General features: G+C 44.5%; 1 protein-coding gene across 5 annotated transcripts in view; it reads right to left on the minus strand.

Annotated features, from left to right (window-relative positions):
• ITSN1 (intersectin 1) overlaps positions 1 to 25947 on the minus strand; it is a 163377-nt gene that overhangs the window by 82584 nt on the left and 54846 nt on the right. For 4 of the 5 annotated variants that reach the window (XM_040423145.1, XM_040423142.1, XM_040423143.1 and 1 more), the window contains 13 exons: positions 22843 to 22939; positions 22103 to 22203; positions 21684 to 21747; positions 21291 to 21428; positions 20537 to 20649; positions 20050 to 20312; positions 10856 to 11005; positions 10631 to 10771; positions 8459 to 8546; positions 6167 to 6306; positions 5906 to 6033; positions 1917 to 2143; positions 128 to 246 (listed from right to left, as the gene is read on the minus strand). In XM_040423145.1, coding sequence (XP_040279079.1) covers positions 128 to 246; positions 1917 to 2143; positions 5906 to 6033; positions 6167 to 6306; positions 8459 to 8546; positions 10631 to 10771; positions 10856 to 11005; positions 20050 to 20312; positions 20537 to 20649; positions 21291 to 21428; positions 21684 to 21747; positions 22103 to 22203; positions 22843 to 22939 — 1769 coding nt within the window. The remainder of the gene's footprint in view (positions 1 to 127; positions 247 to 1916; positions 2144 to 5905; positions 6034 to 6166; positions 6307 to 8458; positions 8547 to 10630; positions 10772 to 10855; positions 11006 to 20049; positions 20313 to 20536; positions 20650 to 21290; positions 21429 to 21683; positions 21748 to 22102; positions 22204 to 22842; positions 22940 to 25947) is intronic. The other variant, XM_040423144.1, reaches the window with a different exon arrangement.

Consider the following 25947-nt stretch of genomic DNA (forward strand, 5'->3'; position numbering starts at 1 on the left):
TACACCATGCTACAGACCAAGTTCCTGATCTGAGTGATATTACATATAGAAAAGAACACAGATTCACCAGACCCGTGACTGGACCCCAGCTACTTGGCAGGAGTCGCCCTACTATTTTGGAGCTTACCATGATTATATCCCCAGGCTGGATGGTGATTTCATCATGGCTTCTTGCATCAAAAGGATACAGTGCTCGGTAATACACGACCTTTACGTCCCCCTGAGAGATAGTTAGTGGCGCTTTCTCTAAAGAAGAATAAAAAAATATAAAAAAAAAATACATCAAAGTGGGGTGTAATACAGGCAGGATCTGTGCACCCCATTATCTGCAGGCTGGCAAGTTGTTTTGTGTCCACAGTTCCTAGGCAGACCCAAGGATACAGACTATAAATCATGGATGTGGTCTGATCGCACAGTAGAAGGGTGGGGGTCAGACGGAAGGGATTAAAACGCCTGTGGGATAAGACTACACAAAGGGCTAGGTTGCTGTCTGTAAAGATGGAGACCTATAGGTCTGCACAGGAGCTGCGCGCACAGAATGTAAGGAGATTTTTTAAGACTTAAATATCATATTTAAGTAGTCACTTGCAAGCATTGGAGTAAAAATGACAAAAGCTGGACATAAATCATTACTGTACCAAATGTCTTCACTTTACAACAGATAGGTGGACATCCTTGAGGTCAGACCCCTATCCCGAGACCCCACTGATCCTGCATCCCTTTCTAAGTTTTCCCATGCACTAGATTGCCTGATAGGAGTCGGGAAGAAATGGTCTTAAACCTCACAATAAATTGGCTTCTACCTACGTTTTTTTTTGCCTTCCTCTGGATCAACCTGCAGGATAACAGGCCGAACTGGATGGACAAATGTCTTTTTTTTGGCCTTATAAACTATGTTACTATGTTACTGCAGACCACCCGGCTGTGCAGGGAACTGCAGCATGACCCAATTCATTTACACAAGGAGAGGAGTAGGAGTTCACCTTGCCGTGGTGGATGGGCACAAATTATTTTGATTAAAATATATTTGCTAAAAACCTAATTTATTTATCTAATGAATACAGCATTAGTTTATATGTTCAATGTTTGCATTGTGTTTGGTTTTGCCCGATTCCCATGGATAAGCCATGCCGCAGTTCCCTGCACGGTGGGTGGCCAGGGATGCACAGTAAGGGTACGGCCACATGTGGCGTAAATGTTGCCGATTCTGTGCAGGAGAATGATATGTGGAAAGTCTGCAGTGGGAGATTTTCAGAAATCTCATTCATATGCTGTAGGCGTGGGTTGGTGGGGGCGGCGTTACTGACTACAACCATTAACTGACTTGCAATGAGGGTTTTCAATCAACAGCATGTCAATTTATGCTGTGGTTTTTACCCATGGCTATCAACCTTTGCAAAGCAATGAAATTAAGGAGGCATTGGAGGCACCTGGGGCTAATCACTGCAATGGGTTATAACGCAGATCGCCGACATTTAACCCCTCAGATGCCGCGGTCGAATGGCATCTGAGGTGGCTTTTCCCCAGGAGTGCTGTGCTCTCTGGGCCTAAATGGCTTCCCTGTGCTTTGATCATTTGCACTTTCGCGTTCTGAACTATTAAAATATAAATTTATCCTATATGGTGAACATCGTAACAGGGGGAATCTAAATTCACAATTTGACACTTTTTGGGCATTTCACCTCCCCAAAATTGTTTTATAAAAAGTGAAGAAAAATCAATACAAACCCCAAAATATTGCCCTGCAAAAAAAAAAAAGCAGGGAGTGAAAAACAAAAACGCTAAAAAAAATTTGAAAAATCGTAGTGTCATGAAGGAGTTAAAAGAACAGTGCTAAACCAAGTTGTAAAATCTGTACTAAGACGTCTCACACAAAGCAGCATTCTGGCTAAACCTGCCGAGCCCCCAGCACACACCTGTACCTGTCCAGGGGACCTGTCCTCCAGGCTTCATGGGCTCAGGCGGCGGCTGCTGGAAAAGCTTGCTGGATTTTTCCTGAATCTCCAATCTTCTCTCCTCCTCCATCCTCTTTAACGATTCCTCCCTCTTCAGCTTCTGCTCATCGGGCAGCACTTTGTGTCGCGGAGGCTCCTCTTCCTGCTTCACGCGGTCCTGCCATTGCTTGTCCTGATCTTGTGCCTTCCTGAAGGACACAGAGGGAGCCAGGAGATGTGAATACACAAGCAAGGGTTAACGCCCAAGAACTGACCTGATCCATTACTGCCCACCTTCCTGTACATTAAAACCTGACATGGTCCAAGTCATTTTGCTTGGACTCCAAAAAGGATAATGGAGCGCCCCCTGCAGGAAACTCAGAACTGCACAGACAAACTCCTGGCTAAGGGTCCATTCACACGTCCGTGTGTGTTTTGCGGATCCACGGATTCGCAAAACACAGACAGACATCGACAATGTGCGTTCCGTATTTTTCGGACCGCACATCGCCGGCACTTAATAGAAAATGCCTATTCCTTTCCGGACAAGAATAGGACATGTTCTATTTTTTTTCGGGAACGGAATTGCGGATCCACAATTCCGGATCCGGGCAGCACATCGTGCGGCCCCATAGAAATGAATGGGTCCGTAATTCCGTTCCGCAAAATGCGGAACAGAATTGCGGAAGTGTGAATGGACCCTAAAGCCTGTTTTGCAGCAGCGGATAGGCCAGTGACATCACGATCTTCGGTCACGTAGCCTAGGCGTAGCTCAACCGCATTCAAAGTCATAGCATATCACTAAGATGTGCGATCACCTTAAGGTCGGTGAGAGGTCAGACCCCACGATGATAAAAGGGATGGGAGTACCCCTTTAATCTGAACCAGTACATCATTTTAGACCATGACATGACGGAGATGTTTGCGAAGAAACTTCTGTACCTTCTTCGATTACACATGTACCTAAACAAGGAGAACACGCTTCTCAGGTAGGTCAAGCTAAAGCCTCTGTGTACACTCGTCGGCTGACACGTGGCGGCTTCGCGCGGCTGCTCTGGCCTGACTTGCTCTGCACTGTCACTATTCCTCTCGGCTATCGCCCTGAATAACAGATACGCAGATGACGAAATACAATCCTGCAGGATCATTCACACCGATGCCAACGTCTGTAAAGAGCTGCGGAATATATCAGCGCTATAAACGGTGCGTAAAATAATGATAATTGGGAAATATTCCGGCAAAGCGTCAGCTCTCCGGGGAGGTACTGGTTCTCCTTGTGAAGATCCAGCTGGTGCGGGGAGTCTCACAGGCAATGCTTGCTGGGAAAAGCATACCAATTAGTTCTAGCTACCAATTGGTAGCGCTACATTTTTTTATTTTTTTTTACAATAGATTTTTATTGTTTTAGTACTTATTTTTTATCTGGACAGTTACAAACTTCTAACAAGTATTGTAAGAAATATAAATTATTGTATTAAATATAAATTCCCTGGTTTTAATTGCTTACAATAAGGCTCCATTCACACATCCGCAATTCCGCACTTTGCGGAACGGAATTGCGGACCCAAACATTTCTATAGGGACGCACTGGTATGAGCATCGGAGCATGAAATGCGCTGAATCGCGCAGGACAAAGGTATTTTTGGAGATCTGGTGGAAGCCTCCGCCTAGTAGTGTAATAATACAAACAGACAGCCCTTGCCCTGTGTGGTCCAGCGCAGGGAAAGGGAACGCATCGGAGCATGAGATGGGGGCTGCCTGGGTGAAAATGGGGATATGACCCAACATTGTCGTAAAGAGAGTATAAATAGAAAAGTGTTAGTAGTACACATAGGTAATTGAATAGTAACTTATTTTTGGATGAAATAAGATTTTTACAATTGTACATTTTGGTTTATATCTATTTAATTTCATATAGTAGCATTTTCATTTTTAGAGTAATTAATAAGGCTACATGCACACGACCGTTGTGTGTTTTGTGGTCCACAATTTGCGGAATGGCACGGACAGCCATTGATATAACTGCCTATTCTTGTCCACAAAATAGACAAGAATAGGACAGGTTATATTTTTTTTCTTGCGGACCACAGAACGGAGCAACGGATGAGGACAGCACACGGAGTGCGGCCCAGTTGAAGTGAATGGGTCCGCATCCAAGCCGCAAAAACTGCGGCTCGGATGAGGACCAAAACAACGGTCGTGTGCATGAGGCCTAAAGAGGACCTTTCATGGGTCCAGACATTATGAAATAAGTAGGGGGCTGTGTAGGGCATAATTCACGGATGTAATATCGCTTGCTAGTTTGTCTGTCACTTTGCCCGCCTGATATGCTAATGAATAGCATCGGTACAGGGAGGAGGAGGAGACTGCCCTGTTTCTCAATGGGCGTCTCCTGCTCCCTGGCTATAGCGCGGTCCAATCACAGTGGAGAGTGTCACAACCAGGGAGGAGACGCCCATTGAGAAACAGGGCAGTCTCCTCCTCCTCCCTGTACCGATGCTATTCATTAGCATATCAGGCGGGCAAAGTGAACGGGGGCGCCGGACAGACAAACTAGTAAGCGATATTACATCCGTGATTATGCCCTGGACCCTCTGGTCCTTTTTAAGCAACAAGTTACTATTGGTAATAAATATAAAAAAATAAATAAAAAATATTATAAATTTATCATTTTAAAGGGGCCGCTGCCATATCTAAAACTCCCTTTCGCCCCACCCAAAAGACAAAAAATAAATAAAAAAAGCCCAAAGAGTTCCCGGTGCCCCACAGAACACATTCTCTGTACATTATATAGGGTCAGGGGAGGCATTATGGACCAGGCAATCACTGCAAAGCATGCTCTGAAGTCAACTAGTAGGCCTACATAACATGACATCTAGAGAACTTCATTAACTCCTAATTGCCGCCGTGTAAAACACGCCCTGCCCCCGGGCTGTACTGGCTATACAGATAACAGGGCGTCTCCAATATGGCTGCACCCAGAGAAGAGGTGCTTAAAAATAGTTACAAAAACTATAATAAAAATGATAACGGGAGCTGAGCTTCTGCAATATGCCAACACAGCTACTACAAGTGGGTGGAGCCTTCTGGCCCTAGCTCCACCCACCCTTTCATTCTGGCGCCAGCAACAGCTGATGGGTGGTGGTGCCGTGTGCTGGACCTCCCCCGATCTGGTGCTGATGACCTAATCTACAGACAGGCCAAATATATCTATGAAAACCCCTTTACAGCCAATTAGTGAAATTTAAATAGATAATACATTCCGATTAACCCCTTCACAACCGCAGTACAGTGTTTTTACGTCCGGACTTCTGATGATGCTCCTATTTAAAGGCAGAAATTCAGAAGAAAATTGCGGCACCGTAGCTCCGGCTATGGCCGACAGCAGCCAAAGACATTGGAGTACTGATCAGCCAATAAGTAGGGGGGGGGAGGGGTCTGATAGTTTCAACCCCTTAGATACCACAGTCAACGGCGACTGTGGGCTCTACAATCAAGGACTTGTCTCACCAGCAAATGGCATCTATCATGTAGAGGAAGTTGATACAAGCCACTTACTAATGTATTGTTATGATCCATATTGCTTCCTTTGCTGGCTGGATTCATTTCTCCATCACATTGTACACTGCTCATTTCCATGGTTACGACCACCCTGTAATCCAGCAGTAGTGGTCACGCTTGCACACTATAGGAAAAAGGGCCGGATCTGTGGGAGCACACATAGGCTAGTGCTTTTTTCGTATAGTGTGCAAGCACGACCACCACTGATTGATTGCAGGTGGTCGTAACCATGGAAAAGAGCAGTGTACAATGTGATGGAAAAATGAATCCAGCCGGCAAAGGAGGCAATATGGACAATCACAATACATTAGTAAGTGGCTTGTATTAAGTTTTTCTACATGATAAATGCCATTTGCTGAAGTGAGAGGACCCCTTTAAATGGTCACAGAGCCACCATGAGAGTATTCTACCTGAGAGCCTCCTCCTTCTGCTTCTCCAGCTCAAACATCCGACGTTCCTGCTCCTTCTGCCTCATCTTCTCAGCCTCCATGTCCTTCTGCTTCTCCAGCTGCAGCTTGCTGTGCATCTCCCGCAGCTCCTGCAAAGACACCGTGATTGGGTTACCAGACGTCAACAGAGGGGATACGGATCTGATCAAGATAGAGATGGCCAGAAATATACCGCTATTATAAACGGACAGGACACATGACACCTAGCTGCACAACCCTTACCTTTAGCTGGTTGTTAAAGACATCGATCTCTTGAAGTTTTGCCCGGGTTTCTTTCTCCACTTCATCCAGTTGTTCTCGGAGCTGCTGACGACCGACTTCCTTGGCTTCCAAGGCTCTCCTTAGTGAAAGGAGGGAGTCTCCTGGGGACAGGTCAGAAATCCAATGGTGAATATTTCTATCGGATAGGAGTGTTCAACCTACGTGCAAGTCCTATACCCACACTGAGGGTGAATGACCATGGTGGTCGGGTAGACGTGCACCATATCTCTGGGCACAGCGTAATTGGCTAACAGACATGGCAGGTCTGGAGGCCTCTCTTTAGTGCCTCCTCCTGCCATGGTAATCGGTCAGCACCCAGTGATGATGGCGGTCTGACACCCGGCACCCTCACTGATCAGATGTTTTGTGCAGCCATGGTACCGGAAACTATAAAATGTAGGAAGCAAAAGCAGAAGGTTTGAATGGAAGCTGTGAACCGCCATTGCCCAAACAGCTGTTTGACAGGGGTGCGGAGTGTCAGACCCCCCCCCCCATCTATCATATATCGATGGCCTAATCTGAGGATAGGTCATCAATATTAAAGTCCAGAAAAAAAAACTATAGGGCGATACCTATTCATAATTCCAGATACAGGGTTATGCCAAATTACCCATCTCTGGAGGATCTTTAACCCTAAACAAGCTGTCCACTTTCAGTTCCCTTCTGGTATATTACGGAGAGATGCAAAGACCACATATGGTTTTGTTTTTCTTGTGTTTTAATATTTAAAAAAAAAATGTTTTCTTTTCATCGCCATAATCTGACCCCCATAACCTCTTTATAGTTATGTCTATGGAGATGTGAGAAGACTCATTTTTTGCAGGATGATCTGTAGTTTTTGATAATACCATGAGGTGTGTATGACTTTTTATTCAATGTTGGGGGGAGGTAAAGTGTTGAAAAAATGGCGAATCAGCCATTTATTTTTCTTTTTTTCCGTTCACCATATGGGATATGTTTGTTTATATATATATATATATATATATATATATATATATATAATCTATCTATATAATCTATCTATCTCTATATCACCTTTTTTTTTTTCAGGTCCCCAAGTGGACAACATTCAAATTGATCAAATTCATCATTAGATTGCAATTTGTATAAAGTAATGGAATTTTCTCCACTATCCTATATAGAAATAGCTCTATTACAATTCAGTGCTGCCACCTGCTGGCCTGAACTGTAATATACAAGTAATGAGACTAGAAGCCTAGTACAGGCTCAGGCACATTACTTAGGCCTCTTTCACACTTGCGTTGTTGGGATCCGGCGTGCACTTCCGTTGCCGGAGGTGCCCGCCGGATGCGGAAAAACGCAAGTGTACTGAAAGCATTTGAAGACTGAGCAGTCTTCAAAATGCTTTCAGTGTTACTATGGCACCAAGGACGCTATTAAAGTCCTGGTTGCCATAGTAGGAGCGGGGAGCGGTATACTTACAGTCCGTGCGGCTCCCGGGGCGCTCCAGAATGACATCAGATCGCCCCATGCGCATGGATGACGTGATCCATGTGATCATGTGATCCATGCGCTTGGGGCGCCCTGACGTCACTCTGGAGCGCCCCGGGAGCCGCGCGGACGGTAAGTATACTGCTCCCCCGCTCCCCACTACACTTTACCATGGCTGCCAGGACTTTAGCGTCCTGGCAGCCATGGTAACCACTCTGAAAAAGCTAAATGTCGGGTCCGGCAATGCGCCGAAACAACGTTTAGCTTAAGGCCGGATCCGGATCAATGCCTTTCAATGGGCATTAATCCCGGATCCGGCCTTGCGGCAAGTGTTCAGGATTTTTGGCCGGAGCAAAAAGCGCAGCATGCTGCGGTATTTTCTCCGGCCAAAAAACGTTCCGTTCCGGAACTGAAGACATCCTGATGCATCCTGAACGGATTTCTCTCCATTCAGAATGCATTAGGATAAAACTGATCAGGATTCTTCCGGCATAGAGCCCCGACGACAGAACTCTATACCGGAAGAAAAGAACGCAGGTGTGAAAGAGCCCTTACATGGAGCGCATTCCCTGATCTCCACCCGGGGAAGGCGTTCCTGCCTGCCAGCTTTCCGGCTGCTCAAATGCATGTACATGTACGGCGGATTTCGGGAAGGGGTTAAGCCACCCAAGAGGACCGAAAGAAGAAGCGCACAGAACAGATGTAGCCTCTAGCCTTGGAGGATTAGCTCACATATTACTAAGACTAGTAAGAAACCTCAGGGCCTCCTGAGACATTGTGACGGAACACACGAATACTCACGGTGCAAACTGTTCTGCTGAACCTGCTTTAGCTGGTCGTTGAGTATCTGCTTCTCAGGAATCAATTTTCCAAGCAGCTGCTGAGACTCCTGGAAAGAAAAAATAATAATTAAAAGAAAAAAAAAAATTTTTTTTTTACACCACATTCACAAACTTACAATGCAAAGGGAGAAAATCCAAACTGGTGGTAAAGTGTATCTATCAGCTGACCATGAAATAACAGTTGTGGAGCATCCCTACTTACAACTCGGCATTGTGTTGTCTCTCCATTAATCCTACTGGAAATGTATGGGCAATATTGAAAACTGGGTGTTGTCAGCTGCCAGGCTCACGTGATGTGTCTCTTCCATAGATTACATGTCATTACCATGGCAAGTACATGGAGGACCGCTACGCTCTGCTAACCCCTACATCAAGGTTATGTCATAAAGCTAATTCAGTCATACAAAGCGGTACAATTTCGCTCTGTCTGAACTGACTAGAGGGAGGCAACTGCAGCATTTTTAAAATGTAGGCATAATATTTTTTTTCTTTTTGTACATTCAGCGGACGACCTCAATTCATTATCACTTTAAACAGTTGGAGCATGTTTTTATACTTCAATCTTTCTTTTACCTTCCTAAAGCTTTCCCATTAGGTTATGCTGCAAACAAAAGCTACCCAGCAGAGTGCGCTTGTGGACCGCTGCAAAATAATTTAGTTTTTTTTTTTTTCTTCCCCAAGGGGATCTGTCAGCAGTTTTGACCATGCTAAACTGATTGACAGCACTAGGTAGGGGCTGGAAAGATCAGGACTAGTGTTGAGCGAAGCGAGCTTCGGAGGCTTAATCCGAAACTTTGGAATAAAACTATACAGTATTAGAATGCATGGGCTTCGATGAGCCGGTCAGTTATTCATGAAGTCGCGCGTGACTTTGTTGAATAACTTCAGTAGTAAATTTTCAAAACCACTTTAAAAAACTTAAAAACAGAGGTACTAGTCGGAACCGAAGCAGAGTTCGGCTTCAAGTTTTAAAAATTTACTACCGAAGTTATTTCAACAAAGTCGCGCGTGACTACATGAATAACTTACTTACGTCGGCTCATCGGAGCCCATACATTCTAAGACTGTACGGAGACAGATCTCCATGCAGTATTATTCTGAAGTTTTGAACGAAGAGACTTCGCTCAACACTAATCAGGACAGACATACCTTTTGTGGAACTTTTATTATCAGGAGTAGTGTGTATATTAACTTTCACTCTGCCAGATTCTCCTCCTTAAGTGTCCTGGAGGTGGAGCTTCACTGTGAAGTGTTCTTGTGAAACTCTGCCTCCTGGGCACTTGCAGAAGCAAAAGCTGGCAAAATAAAAACCTCATATTCACTCTATTAGGGTACTTTCATGCTAGAGTTATTCTTTTCCGGCACTGAGTTCCGTCCTAGGGGCTCAATACCGGAAATGAACTGATCAGTGTTATCCCCATGCATTCTGAATGGAGCGCAATCCGTTCAGGATGCATCAGGATGTCTTCAGTTCAGTCTTTTTGACTTTTCAGGACGGAGATAATACTGCAGCATGCTACGGTTTTATCTCCATCCAAAATTCCCGAACATTTGCCGGAATGCCGGATCCGGCATTTTTTCCCATTGACATGCATTAATCCTGGATCCCTCTTGGAGTGTTCTGGCAAAACGGATCCGGCATTGCGGTCTGCGCATGCTCAGACGGCAAAAAGTGTGAAAAAATAAATAAATGCCGGATCCGTTTTTCCCGGATGACACTGGAGAGACGGATCCGGCATTTCAATGCATTTGTCAGACGGATCAGGATCCTGATCCGTCTGACAAATGCCATCAGTTTGCATACGTTTTGACGGATCCGGCAGGCAGTTTCGGCGACGGAACTGCCTGCCGGATGCCTCTGCCGCAAGTGTGAAAGTAGCCTTACTGATGATAAAAGCTCTGCAAAAGGTATGTGTTTGTCCTGCTCTCCCCGACTCCTACCTAGTGCTGTCAGCAGTTCAGCATGGTCAAAACTCAAAATATCACAGACCCCCTTTAAAGACTATTTCATCTTTTTCTAGTTTAGAAAAAAGGTGCGGGTGTAACGAAGGACGAAAAAGACGTCCATTTATTAGGAAGCCATTTCAATGATGTTTTTAGAGTAGGAGGGGAACCTGTACACTTCATGTACCTGAAGCTGCTGCTGTAGATGTGTGATTTCTGCAATCCTCAGCTCTCGGGACTTGTTCGTACTTTCTATCTCTTGCCGCTGAGTAGTGAGACGATATCTGATGTCTTGAAGTTTTCCTTCCAGCTGATGCTTTTTGTCATTCTTTAAAGGGAAGCATAAGGACATCTTAGACTTGAAGCATTTGGTCAGGGGCTGACAAGTGACAAGTTCTGTGCTTTAACTTACCAAAGCTTCCAGCTCAAACTCAAGAGTCTTCTTCTTTGCCTTCAAGACCACAATGTCCTCTTGTTCCCTGTTTCTTTGATTCAGGAGCTCCTGGCGCCGATTCCTTTCCCACTCCAGTTGTCGCTGACGTTCTAGTTCTCGCTTTGCAGCCTGATTATGAGAGAGATGCAACTTTAAGTTAACTCTTTCGTCATGACAATTTACAGATTTTTGACATTCTATTATACCTCCATACCAACAGACTTTCTTTTTTTTAACAAATCTCTTTTTATTAATGTTTTGCGGCAAAAGGGAAATACACTATACATTATTGCATATAGAACATTACAAAAAAGGTGTACAGGAGATATTCCAATCTGTAGATCTCATAACCGAGTAAGCTGTGACAAGGAGGTGGGGGTGTATAAAAGACGGAAGGGACAAAGGAAACATCAAAATCATATGACAGTACTCCGTGGACACTAAGAAGTGCTTAACATTGTAAAGATGAATGAACGACCACAGAGCGTAGCATCAGAGATAACAATACATAGAAACATTAACCTGTAAACCTATGGAACCTTGCATGGAAAAAAGGTAGATTTCCAAAATGTACTGAAAATAAAGTGAAGCTTGCTTATCTAAATGTTAAGGGTTCTTCCAATGTGAAAGGGCATCTCTCTGAGGTGGTGCTGGTTACTAGAAAAAATACCTAAATTCCCTTTCCATGAATTTTGGAACACTTTCCATGGTTTCCACAAACTCAAAAATTTGGAATGTGACCTGGTAGCCCAACTTGCTAATTCTTCCCATCGAGTACATCGGATCAATCCTATCATACCCAATTTTCCAATGAAGGGGGTGAAGTGTTTAACCAGTTAAGAGGTATTAACAATCTGGCTGTCTGAACGAATAGGGCCGGTAAGTCAAATAATGACGGCTGCCATCTTATCGTGGGGAGCCATAGTAGGACTGATTGGGGAGAAAGCTCAAATCGAGGATTTACAAATCTCATTTGTTTTGCCTTCAACCTGATCCCAAAATGAGCGAATTATCGGGCAAAACCACATGATGTGACCCAAGGTACCTCTCTGCACTTTGCATCTCCAGCACAAATCATTGGTTGAGAGACCCATTTTGAAGAGTTTAAATGGATCATTATACACCATCTGGTCATGGTTTTGAAAGAGTGTTCTTGCGTTTTTATGCATCTGGAGAAACCGGGGGGGGGGGGATCTCGAAAAAATAAATAAAATCAGAGCTAACTCTTGTGGAGTAAAAGACCTGCCTACATCTGCTTCCCATGCTCTTACGGAAGCCGGAGTTGTGTCTCCCTGCTTGGAAAGCAATGACTTGTAAAGGAGCGACATACTATGCCTCGGTAGAGTATCGTGAGGTGCAAGCTGTTCGAACCAAGTAGGGGTGGGAATACTAGTGTATTTGGTAATCTATATCTTACACACCCTTTGTAACTTCTGTTTTGCCAGGAAGTTCCCTCCTTTAAAAAAATTCTGGAATATTTTCGGTGGATTTCAAATCGGACAGAAGTGAGGAGACGAGTTACCTGCTAGAAGACTCCAAAATTGTGGAATGTGGGTCAGGTCAGGTTTTATTAGGAAAGGAATAGCCTCTGCTGGAGGACTGCTAGGTGGGTCTGAGAAAAGACCTAGGCCAGGATCGATGTTGGAGAGGTTTAGATATAGACCCTTGGTTATTCCTGCGGGCGTTACAGGAGGAGGTACAATGCCCCAAAGCCCCGCATATCATTTCTCAGACAATAGTGCCAGCTCGATTATCAGAACCTAGTGTTCGATAATTAGGAATACATAATTGTAACCATTTTTTTTAACTATCGCTTTATAGTAATCATTAAAATCTGGTAGACCAAATCCCCCTTGAATGTGGGCTTTAAATTAACCTATCGTAAGCTAATCTTGGCTTTTTGTTTTTCCACAGGAAGGAAGTTTAGATCTGTCTCACCCGTCTGAAGAATGATTGTGGGAGATGGATAGGGACCATTTGGAGAAGGTACAACAGCTTGGGAACAGTGTACGTTTGAAGCAGATTTTTTTGGCCTATCCAGGAAACCCATGGAAGGGAAAGTGCTTGTAATTGGCTCTGTATCTTCTTCAGAAGAGGTAAGTAGTTGGATCTGTACATTTTAGAAGGGTCATTGGCGAGTTCTATTCCCAGATATGTAAGGGAGTCATCACTCCATCGAAAGGGGCAAGATGTTTTGAGAGAATGTGCTATACGGGACGATAGCGCCACTCCCATAGCTACAGATTTAGAATAGTTCATCTTAAAGTTAGATAAGGATCCAAAGGTGGCAAAGAGTTCTACGATATGTGGGAAGGCCTGAGTGGGACTTGTTATCAAAAGCATTAAATCGGCTGCAAATGCAGCACACTTCTGTTCGACTGTATTTATTGTCAGGCCTTGTATCAGTGAATTGTCACGGAACGCCTGAAGTAATGTCTACATCACTATTATAAACGGTGACGGGGATAAGGGGCACCCTTGCTGAGTCCTATTGGTGATGTTAAATTGTCTCAATAAAATTCCATTCACTCTTACTCCAGCGCTGGGGGCGTGATATAAAGACATGATCGCTTGTATAAACGAGTCGGGGATTCCAAACCTGTGAAGTGTGCGCTGTGCGTAGAGCCCTGTCAAAGGCCTTCTCTGCATCTGTGCTTAACCCCTTAAAGACACAGCCTTATTTCACCTTAAGGACCAGGCCATTTTTTGCAAATCTGACCAGTGTCACTTTAAGTGGTGATCACTTTATTGTACTTTATTGCACTTTATTGTACTTTATGACACTGGTAAAATTAAATCAAAAAAATTATTTATAAAAAAAAAAAATAAAATTTACCAAAAATTTTTAAAAAATTGCAACATTCCAAGTTTCAATTTCTCTACTTCTATAATACATAGCAATACCTACAAAAATTGTTATTACTTTACATTCCCCATATGTCTACTTCATGTTTGGATCAATTTGGGAATTATATTTTATTTTTGGGGGATGTTACAAGGCTTAGAAGCAAATCTAGAAATTTTTCAGAAATTTTCAAAAACCCACTTTTTAGGGACCAGTTCAGGTCTGAAGTCACTGAGGCTTGCATAATAGAAACCACCAAAAACTGATTTTACAAACGTAGTTAACCCTTTAGGTGTTCCACAAGAGTTAATGGCAAATGGTGATAAAATTTCAGACTTTAGATTTTTGGGCAAATTTTCCATTTTAATTCATTTTTTCCAGTAACAAAGCAAGGGTTAACAGCCAAACAAAATGCTATATTTATGGCCCCGATTCTGTCGTTTGCAGAAACACCCCATATTTGGCCGTAAACTACTGTACGGGCACACGGCAGGGCGCAGAAGGAAAGGTGCGCCGTATGGTTTTTGGAAGGCATATCTTCCTGGACAGTTTTTTTTGACACCATGTCCCATTTGAAGCCCCCCTGATGCACCCCTAGAGTAGAAACTCCATAAAAGTGACCCCATCTAAGAAACTACACCCCTCAAGGTATTCAAAACAGATTTGACTAACTTTGTTAACCCTTTAGGTGTTCCACAAGATTTAATGGAAAATAGAGATACAATTTTAAAATTTAACTTTTTTGGCAGATTTTCCATTTTAATAATTTTTTTACAGTTACAAAGCAAGGGTTAACAGCCAAACCAAACTCAATATTTATGGCTCTGATTCTATAGTTTACAGAAACACCCCATATGTGGTCGTAAACCGCTGTACGGGCACACAGCAGGGTGCAGAAGGAAAGGAATGCCATACGGTTTTGGAAGGCAGATTTTGCTGGACCGTTTTTTTTTGACACCATGTCCCATTTGAAGCCCCCCTGATGCACCCCTAGAGAAGAAACTCCAAAAAAGTGACCCCATTTTAGAAACTACGGGATAGGGTGGCAGTATTGTTGGTACTAGTTTAGGGTACATATGATTTTTGGTTGCTATAAATTACACTTTTTGTGAGCCAAGGTAACAAGAAATAGCTGTTTTGGCACCGTTTTTATATTTTGTTATTTACAACATTCATCTGACAGGTAAGATCATGTGATATTTTTATAGACCAGGTTGTCACGGATGCGGCGATACCTAATATGTATACTATTTTTTTATTGATGTAAGTTTTACACAATGATTTCATTTTTGGAAAAAAAATAAAAAAAATCATGTTTTAGTGTTTCCATAGTCTGAGAGCCATAGTTTTTTCAGTTTTTGGGCAAATATCTTGGGTAGGGTATGATTTTTGCGGGATGAGATGACGGTTTTATTGGCACTATTTTGGGGTGCGTGTGACTTTTTGATCGCTTGCTATTACACTATTTGTGATGTAAGGTGACAAAAAATAGTTTAGGTCATGTGATATTTTTCTAGAGCAGGTTCTTACGGACACGGCGATACCCAATATGTATACTTTTTTTTTTATTTATGTAAGTTTTACACAATTATTTCATTTTTGAAACAAAAAAAAAATAATCATGTTTTAGTGTCTCCATATTCTGAGAGCCATAGTTTTTTCAGTTTTTGGGCGATTATCTTAGGTATGGTCTAATTTTTTGCGGGATGAGGTGACGGTTTGATTGGTACTATTTTGGAGTACATACGACTTTTTTGATCACTTTTATTACCTTTTTTGGGAAGTAAGGTGGGCAAAATTTCAATTTCATCATAGTTTTTTTATTTTTTATTTTTATGGCGTTCACCGTTCGGGTAAAGTAACATGACCGTTTTATAGATCAGGTCGTTACAGACGCGGTGATATCAAACATATGTAGGAAATTTTTTTCTTCTTCATTTTTAATCAGTGATGTGTTTTGTTTTTCACTTTTTTTTTACCCAGACCCACTTGGTTCTTGAAGATCCAGTGGGTCTGATGTCTGTATAATACAGAAACAGTACACTATATAGTGTACTGTATTTTCACTTTACAAAGTCTGATTAGACTTCTGCCTTTAGCATAAGTCAAATCAGCACCATGGACAGCCTCTGATCAGTACCACGGACAGCCGGACGCCTGTGAAGGCGTCCGGTTGCCATGGTACCCATCACTCGCTGCCACAGCAGAGCAGTGGGTGATGGGGAGGGAGGGGGGCCCCCTCCCTCTACCATCGGGGGCTGAAAAGGCACAGCAGCCCCCGATGGGAGGGAGCTCCCTCCCTCTTAACCTTTTCCATACAGCGGCATGGAAGGGGTTAAACGCATGGCATCTGTGCCAGCACAGATGTCAGGCGTTTCGAGCAGATTGTCAGCAATGTGATGACACTCTGCAAACCGCTCGGCCATCCTGAGAGAGGGGGCGGGCGGATGATCGCATGCCTGCCCGCCCCCCCTCCCTGCCGCACTCCCCGCTGCGCCCGCCGGCAGATAAACAGGGCAGCGGGGGGGGGGGGGGGTTAAACATTAAAATTAAGCTTAATTGAAGTTTCTGATCCCCGGGGTCACAGACAGCGGGGATCAGAAACTTCCGAAACCGGAGCAAACCGCAGGTCTGAATTGACCTGCGGTTTGCTGCGATCGCCGACATGGGGGGGGGTCACAGGACCCCCCAGCGCATCTAGCCAAGGTGCCTGCTCAATGATTTGAGCAGACACCGGGTTCCGATCACTGCCCGCCGGGCGGCGGTGATCGGAACCATACATGACGTACCGGTACGTCATGTGTCCTTAAGTACCAGGACAACATGACGTACCGATACGTCATGTGTCCTGAAGAGGTTAAGAGCACGAAAGGCTGTCATCTACTCTTGGCCCAAGAGATCGCATTAATAGGTCTAAAGGACTGAAAATTCCCCTCTCTTCCCAGCACAAAACCCACCTGTTCCTTATTAATTATCTTTGGGGTAATAGCATTAAAGGGGTTGTCCAAGTTATATTTATTGATGACCTATCCTCGGGATAGTTGTAAAAAACTATGTTACAGCAGCATCTCCAACGATCTCCTTTATTGTAGTATTTCAAAGCATATGTGCAAACAGATAATGCAACGTTTCGGCTGTTCTCAGCCTTTGTCAAGCATACAATGTACAACCATTAATTCCACATATAAATAGTAAAACACATCCTCGGCGCATGGTGGACTCCTTACCATGGAGCCAACTTTTGCGCGTGAGAAGAATGGTCTCAGATGATGATGACTTCTCTAAAAGAACTGATGAGATGTGTAGCAAATTTATAGAAAGAGGTTATCCTAGGAACTTCTGAGGAGAACACGGGAGAAGGTTATGTTGGTTGATAGGGAGTCCACGCTCGACCGATCGCCTCGCAAGGAAACAGGGGAAAGAATTCCATTTGTATCTGTATATGGACAGGACAGTGTAGATATTGCCAGAATTCTGAGGAAGGAGTGGCATATTTAGCAGAACGGATTGCCTGAAATTAAAGCATTTAAGGTTCTTCCAATGATGGCATACAAAATAAACACTAATTTACGTGATAAATTGGTTAAGACGGCTGTTGGAGAGCCACGTGAGAGTGGACAAATGTATTTGGCACCTAGAAAGAATGGCAATTTTCCATGTCTGTCCTGTTGCAATTGCAAACAATTCCGAATTAATGGATTTTTCACTTGTAGATAAAATATGTTGTGTATATGATCCAGTCTCCCTGTAGTCTCATATACGTTGGCGAGACCACGATGGAGATCAGGGAACGGATCAATAAACACAAGAGTACAATTAGGAAGAAGATGCTGGACAAACCAGTGGCGAGGCATTTCATCGAGCGTGGACACTCAATCAACTTCGATTCCGAGTAATAGACGCAGTGGGGACACTCACAAGAGGGGGTGATGAGGATAAAATATTGAGAAAAAAAGAACTTAAATGGATATATACTCTGAGATCAATGCAGCCTTATGGACTCAATTTGGAGTTCAATGTTGCAGGGATCGATTAGAGTACTCCCCTTTATACACGGGTATAGATTTTATACGATTTTATACGTACATGCAACAAATTATTTTAATGTGTATCACTGTAATTGCCCCCTGAGATTCACATTGTGCTGGTTTTTGCTTATTGTACTCTATGACATTTTTGTGTCCATGGGGGCTGATCGCACCATAGTGTACCACAAGCGTTCCTTTTTTCTCCTCCTTTTTGAGGGATTGGATTGCACTTAGTAACCAGCGAGCGTGTGTCCTTGGCAGCATGATGCGGCACGACGTCAGGAAAGTGGGAGGAACGAGCTGTTCACAACACATAGGTCAGGTGACCATGATGACGTCTGGTGATGGAGGTATGAACAAGTCAGTGCGAACGAGATCACGCTGATTCCCGCGATGCTAGACGTGCGCGTGATGTTGCCATATACACACAGGACGCTTTGCAGTCAGACATGCACATTAGCGCTGCAGCCTTTTCCTCACCTAGGAGGTCAAAAAACAATTTCCTGGCAACCACTTCTAGCTTCTCCGGTGCTACCGATTCCGCCAGGCCTTTCAATCTGATATTTTTTCGCCGACTCCTATTCTCCTGGTCCTCAATCATGAGGAAGGCGTTGTTTAAAGAGGAGATCTGGGCGTCCATTATGTTTATTACGGCCACGCTGGTGGGATTCCAGCTGCTTCACATCATTCCCCAGGGCGCGTGCATGTCCTGTTTTAGGTCACGTACCTCCTGAATCAAGGGAGCCAGAGCTTGAGACAGAGTCTCCTTGAAGAAAGCTTTTGTAAGCGCTTCACTGTCCTCGTGGAGCCGTCTCTCCTCCTGAGACTATCTAGTCAGCGTCTCCTTCCTCCTCTCCATCAGATTTCAGCTCTGAGATCCGAGACGCCATCTTGGACGAGCGGACCGGGGACAGAGTCGATTTCTTATTCAGAAAATCTGTCCATGTCCGCTTGGCTTTTCTTCTGTCTAGGGGTCTCAGGAGCATCCCTGGATCTATCCCTTCCAATCTTACTCATCCTGGGGTAATTTTGTGTGTGCAAAAGCTGTGAAGCACGGGCTTTTGAGGAGAGAGCTCTTTCTCAAGCCTCCATCTTCATCAGCGATTAGGCTTTGCCCCAATTCTACCAACAGACTTTCTTAAAAGGGAACCTGTCACCAGTTGTATGGTGTCCTAACTAAGGGCAACCTAAATAAGTGACTGATTCTCTTAGCACAATGCTGGGTCACTTTCTTTAATTGACCCAGTCAATCTGCCAACATCTTGTACTGAAAAGCTCCAGCTGATAATGATGAGTCATGAATATTCACGAGCTCCTGACTCTCCCCGCCCACCTGCTGCTGATTGACAGTTATTTTCCATATGAATCAGCAGCAGGTGGGCAGGGGAGTGGCTATAGCTCTGAATTAAATATACGCTGGACTCAATGACATCACGCCGGACTCAAATCATCTCATTAGCATGCGGCATCTTTGTGTGTATATTATGAGGTAACCATCTGTCACACCAGTAAGTGAATACATCTAAGGCACTTTTTAGTAGTTAATGATTGTATATAATTAGTTAGATTATAATCAAAATATCCACATGACAGGTTCCCTTTAAGTGGACAACTTTAAAACACTGTAAAAAAAAAAAAAAAAAAATGTCACCCAGCACTTTATACTGCATGGTACCTTCATGCAATTTTGCATCAAATCATACGTTTTTGTAAAAAATGGATAAAAAAGAGTCATGTTTCTGGCTAAAAGTATGATAAAAGCAGAGATTGGGATCAATAAGGAGTTAAAAAAAAAAAAAATCAACATAATTCATTACTGGAGACTGTACAAGAGGAGATGACAGTGACAGGCTGTGATTGGTAAGAGGGGTGACAACATAAATAAAAAGATCCTGTATCCCTCATTCCCTAGGTCATCGGAAGCTGGAGAGATGACAAATAGGTTGTGGATGACAAAAGGAGGTGATAACAGGAATAAAAGATCCTGTATCAATCATTCCCCAGGTCATCGGGAGGCTGGAGAGATGACAGAAATTAGTTGTCATTAACAAGGAGGTGATAACATGAAGAAAATATCCTGTATGCCCCCCCATGGGGTCCTGGGAGAGATGACAGTAGGCAGTGTTTGGCAAGAGGGGAGTTAACATGAAGACAAGTATCTTCCCCTAAATCTCCAAACTGTTCCTGTTAAAAGGACGGACTCATTTTTGACAAAATGCAATGGCAATACGCTGTTCAGCCAATGAACAAGACTTGCTATGACAGCTTGATTAAGGCAAAAGACCACGAAAATCCGTTACCTCTCTCCGCTCGATTTCTTTCCTCCGCTCCTCTTCTCGTTGCCGCTCCAGCTCGCGCTGCTTTTCTAGCTGCTTCTCCAGCTCTTGTAGGCGCTTTCGCTCCTGTTCCTGGCGCTCCCGCTCCTTCCTCTCTTGCTCGGCCCTCTCCAGCTGGGCTAATCTCTCCTGCTCTTTGCGCTGCTGCTCCAGCAGAGCCTGCCGCCTCTTCTCCAACTCCAGGTTCCCACGCTCAAAGTTCTCCCTCTTTTTATCTTCGAAAGTCACTGGAAGAATAAACATGCATGGTCATGGACGCTCGATTTACATGTACTCGCAACAACTTCTTCTAGTGATTACGATAATCCATCACTTTATGACCCCCCCCCCCCCCCAAACTCTCCTGATAATGTGTGTACAGATAGATGGGTGCTGCTACACGGGGCCTTCACTTGTAAAGGGTTGGACAAGGGTTGGACAATCCCTTTTAACCAAGAATATATTTATGTACCTGGCAGTCTTTTGTCGGCCGGCTGCGGCTCCTCCTCCGCTGGTTCTTCGGGTAAACGTTGATCTACAGACACCGAGCTCATCATGGATATGCCGCTACCAGAACGAACCCGCCTATTAAATACACCAGAAATAAAAGAATGCCACCTCGGTCAGTATGCATCCTGCTCAACAACATTTAAATCACTGCTGCATTGTCCATAGACACATTGACACTTGTCAGCCATAATATTCAAACCTAATACTGTGCAGTTCCCCCTTTTGTCACCAAAACACACTGTTTAAGTCGATGGTACATGTCCCATCCACATGATCAGGATCCAATGTTTTTCACTTCACCTTTAATAATATGGCTCATCTGTGTAGATCCGCGACAGCAATGTCTAGTAAAGCCCATTAAAGGAATATTCTGCAGGATCTTCCATAGATAGATGCAAGTCCACCTCTGAGACCTGCACCTATCACCAAAATGTGGTCCCCCTGATCGCCATCCCATCTGGTGAGCTAGTCACTGCCCGCCAGATCTTTGAAAGGAATGAACAGAGATCCATGGCTCTGCCAACTTCTATGGAAGCCACAGAAAAAGTCGGGCACACTGGTTTTCAACACAGACCACTGGTGTCCATGCGATACAAGGCAAAATACAGATCTCAATGGCAGTCAACTAAAGCTGGAGGGGAAGGGGGGGAGGGGACAGGGCGACACAGCGCCGCGACAATGTATATGATGTAATGTCGGAGTCATGTGCTGCTCACCTGAAAGATGGAGGGATGTAATCTGGAGGCAGAACAGGCGGCAGCGGCTGCCCGGACATAGCGAGGTCTATTAAGTGCATAGCCAAGATAAACTCTTCAGCTGTTAACTTCCCATCCTGGTCAATGTCAGAAAGATTCCTGTAACAGAACAAAAGAAAGTAGAATATACTTAAGTAAATGATTGCAGGATAGGCGCTCTCCCATCTAAGTGAACGGAGGGTGGCCGCGCTTGCATGGTGCGTCCTCGTTCACTTTGGGGGCTCGTTCTGGAGATAGGTGTGGGTCACAGAGGTCTGGCATTGGTGGCATATCCTAGCGACATGCTGCCATTGTGCGAGGTGGGCAGAGCAGAGAGCACCACGGCGCCATATACAACATCTATTATACGCTTACCATATTGTAGCTAGCTGGGCCTGCGGTAAACTAGATTGCATAAGTATAGTTCTTGCTTGAGGACCTGAAAAAGAAAAATCATAATATATGTTATTCATCTGGATATTATATCTGGACATATAATAGAAATGATATTGATAGTGTAGTCGTGGAGATGCCTGCCTATTTAAATTTCTGGAAAAGCCCTTTAAGGGGGATGCCAACCCCGAATCCACATGCCCTATTCAAGTACACAGAGATGAAAAAGGGGGGTCCGCAGCCTACTGAAACGGACATGCATGCTGGGTATATCTATGCATGCGGCTCATCGAGTCGTGGTGACGCCCTGTAACTGAATGAGCTCTTGGCTTTCACCGGCATACCAATGAAATGAATGATTGGACCAGAAGTATTACAAGAAAAATAATACTGTAAGTTACCTGTTAAATGGCCACTCATAGTTTTATCTTGGCTGTTGAACAACTGTCGATACTTCAGGCGCGAAGACTGAGGTACGGCCCAATCGGCCACTGGAGGAGTTCTGTAGAAGGGAAAATGGCAAAAAATAATAGAAGAGGGACAGATGGACCCCATTATAAAGGGGTATTGTGGTTACTACAAGTTATCGGAAAGCTGAATGATTGGCGGATGTCTAATCGGCGACTCCCAAACCAATTAAAAAATTGGGGTCCCATACCCCAATCTTGATGAAGTGGCAGGCTGAGCATGCTCCCTGCCACTCCAGGACTCCCACAGGGCTGAATGGAGCGACGGTTCACATGACTGACCTACCTGCTCCGTTCATTTTGGGGGTGCCGAGCAGCGGGGTAACCAGTTCTCAATCAGTGGGGGTCCCAGTGGTAGGATCCCCACCAATCTTGTGAATAGGGGTTAACATAGCAATAAAGGAGTATTTCAGTAATATCCAGAAATCCCATACAGAATGAACGGAGCAGCAGGGTGCATGCTCGGCCTGCCTCTCCATCTTGATGGATGCACAGGACCCCCATTTTTGGGATGATGGGGGTCCCAGCAGTTGGACAGCCACTGATCAGTTAGTAAGGAGTTAACTTGTAGTAACCGGAATACCCCTTTAAATATAAAGGTTATATTATCGCTTCCGTTCACTCATCTACAGCAATCTCACCGGAGACTATTATACAGACAGGGGCTTACTTACACCGCCACATCAAACGACTGGGCTTTCTGCAGGGTCTTAGCGTTTATTTGGGCGCCGGCACCAGAACGGCCGAATGACGAACTCTTTGGCAATGTGGCTGCAAATACAGAGAGCCAAGAATGAGAGTCAATACACATAGAAATACTACTAGAGTATTAGGGTACTTTCACACTAGCGTTATTCTTTTCCGGTATCGAGTTCCGTCCTAGGGGCTCAATACCGGAAAAAACGCTTCAGTTTTATCCTAATGCATTCTGAATGGAGAGGAATCCGTTCAGGATGCATCAGGATGTCTTTAGTTCAGTCACTCTTACGGTATTTGGCCGGAGAAAATATCGCAGCATGCTGCAGTATTTTCTTCGGCCAAAATTCCGTAACACTTGCCGGAATGCCAGATCCGGCATTAATTTCCATTGAAATGCATTAATGCTGGATCCGGTACCACGTGTTCTGGCAAAATGGATCCGGTTTCCCGGTCTGCACATGCGCAGACCTTTAAAAATGTGAAAAAATAAATACCGGATCAGTTTTCCCGGATGACACCTTAGAGACGGATCCGGTATTTAAATGCATTTGTCATAAGGATCCGCATTCGGATGCAAATGCTATCTGTCTGCATACGGATTTCCGGATCCGCCAACGGAACTGCCTGCCGGGTCCTCACAACACAAGTGTGAAAGTACCCTCCTTACAAAGTTATCACACCGGGCATAAGAACCATGTGCCAAGCAGGTCATCTACCATACAGGTGAGAAAGGTAAAGAGCAGTGCCGGGCCGGGGGAACGGGGTCGCCCCTCTATCTCTCCTTGGATCAGCATGGATTCTGATCACATCATTTGTACAAGAATGTAATAGCAATGCTGAATACTTGAAGTCGCGATCGCATAATGTGGTACTCGCCGCTCTACATCTATATATGAAGGAGGAGCCGTCACCTCTCCTGACATCTCGCAAATACTTGTATTCCCGATGATGACAATCATGGAGATTTTTTTTTTAGAAATCTGTGTTGGGCCATTCCTCTATTATCCCTCCTAGACATTTATGAATAAATTGACGGCTAGCTGTTACCAATTGGGGGTCTGTCCCTGTGGGGTCCGACGCTGCCCAATCAGTGCCGATACTGCCAATTGTGTACAGAGACACCCCTCTGACAAGGGTGGCGCCCAGGCATCCATTTATTCTTCAACAGTAAGGAGGAATAACAGAGGGATGGCACCATAGAATTGTAAAGGGCTATTCCATTTCCCCCCTACTAATATGGCACTCAGGAAAATTTAAGCCCCATTCAAAAATCCAGATTATTTCTGCTGTCTATACAGGACACAATCTATCCCTGCCCGGTACTATCCCCAAGGAATGAGTCATCGCTAATGAGGCCATGGACCAGGTCCAGGGCGGACACCTCGATGGAGCTTTGCTAGAAGAGTCCTGGGAGGGGCGGACTCCTAACTATGGGGGCACTGGGCCGGACTTTAGAGGTGTAGTGGGTATTTACTACACCGCTGGGGCTCATTTCCAGATCAGAAATGCTGATCCGTGGGGATCTGACTCCCGGGACACCTGCCAATCGGTTGTGTTAAGAGGGTGCGGCGATGCGGGGAGCACCGTGGCTTAGGTCAGTGAGGTCACAAGTAAATGCACAATACAATGCACGGCGCTGTGCCTGGCAAGCTAAACGGTGGAGGAGCTGGGTGCCGAATGCCCGCTGATCAGATATTGACGACTTATCCTCCGGACAGGCCATCAGTATTAAACTCCCAGAAACCCCCTTTAAGAAGGTTCGTTTCGGCATGCTTATTCTCTGTACAGACGCTGAACAAGCAGCGACTGCTGTCAGACTTTAGCACAGACAAGGCTGTATACGGAGCAATGGATGAAAACTGCCTGCAGCCGAGAAGAATAGCGGCAAAAGTCTGAACTTTAGCTTTTGTAGATTACAGAGTTGGAAATGCCACAAAAAACTGAGATCAATAGGATATGAAAAATTCTAAAATGTGCCTTAAAAAGTCCCTCATTTTAAGTTAATGTCTGGATAAAAACGGGCAAACAATTTATAGGAACTGTATGAGACTAGAGGGTGGTTGTGTGGACTGTGTCTGATGCTGCAGTTCAGACCCATTTAAAATACACGCTGCAATACCAGGCACGGCCCAAGGACTAAAGGGGCGCTGTTTTGAGGGAACAAGAGCAAACCTTATTTTCCAAACTCATACAACTCCCTTTCCAGTCTTTATGTACACAGAACAGCCCATAAGTCCTGACCACAGAGTCCGAAGAACCTACCCTGACATTACAGATACAGGGCGGTGTACACTTGGAAAGCTGCGACTGCAACTCGGCAGCCAGGAGTCTAAACTGCCCAAATCAGCGATAAATGAGAAGTGATATTATTCTGTTGTATCAAACGAATACTGCTTTCGATACTTTCCCATCAGCATTGCACATCATTGTAAATTAGGTAAAAAAATTTTTTGAAAACAAACCAAAACTTAAAGGGGTTGTCTGACGTAGAAGACCCCCCCCCCCCCACACACACACGGAAAAAAAACATTAAAACTTTTTTTCATACTGCAATATGTATGTATAATGGTATTCATATTTTAATTTTACCTACGGAAAAAGAATAAAAAAATAAATAAAAAATATTTAAGTTAACCCCCTGCCATTTCCAGCATTGCTGCTCCGCCATGACCTCCAGTCTGCAGCGGTGACGTAGTGGTATATGGTATGTGACCACTGGAGCCAATTGCTGGTCTCAGCAGTATACGGCATGAGGCCACTGATCTGCTGCAGCAACCATATGCTGTATACACTACTTCACCTCCGCAACCAGGTAAACAGAGCCCGAAGGGGAGAACCAGAGCGGCGGTGCGGGATCTGTTAGGCCAGCACTTACATGTCCTTTATTTCAGGTGGATCCTGGGGGGGGGTTGTCCTCAAACAGGACAACCCTGTAAGCAGAAGACGGCTCGGCAGTGAGCCATCTCAGACACCCAGCCACACGTTAATCCACTGCAGGTCAAGTCTAGTACTGTATGCTGAAACCAGACAACCCCTTTAAGAAGGTCTGGTTGTCCCTTTAAAGGCACAAGCAAATTGCA

This window comes from Bufo bufo, chromosome 3, assembly GCF_905171765.1.
Source record: "Bufo bufo chromosome 3, aBufBuf1.1, whole genome shotgun sequence".
Classification (NCBI taxonomy): Eukaryota; Metazoa; Chordata; class Amphibia; order Anura; family Bufonidae; genus Bufo; species Bufo bufo.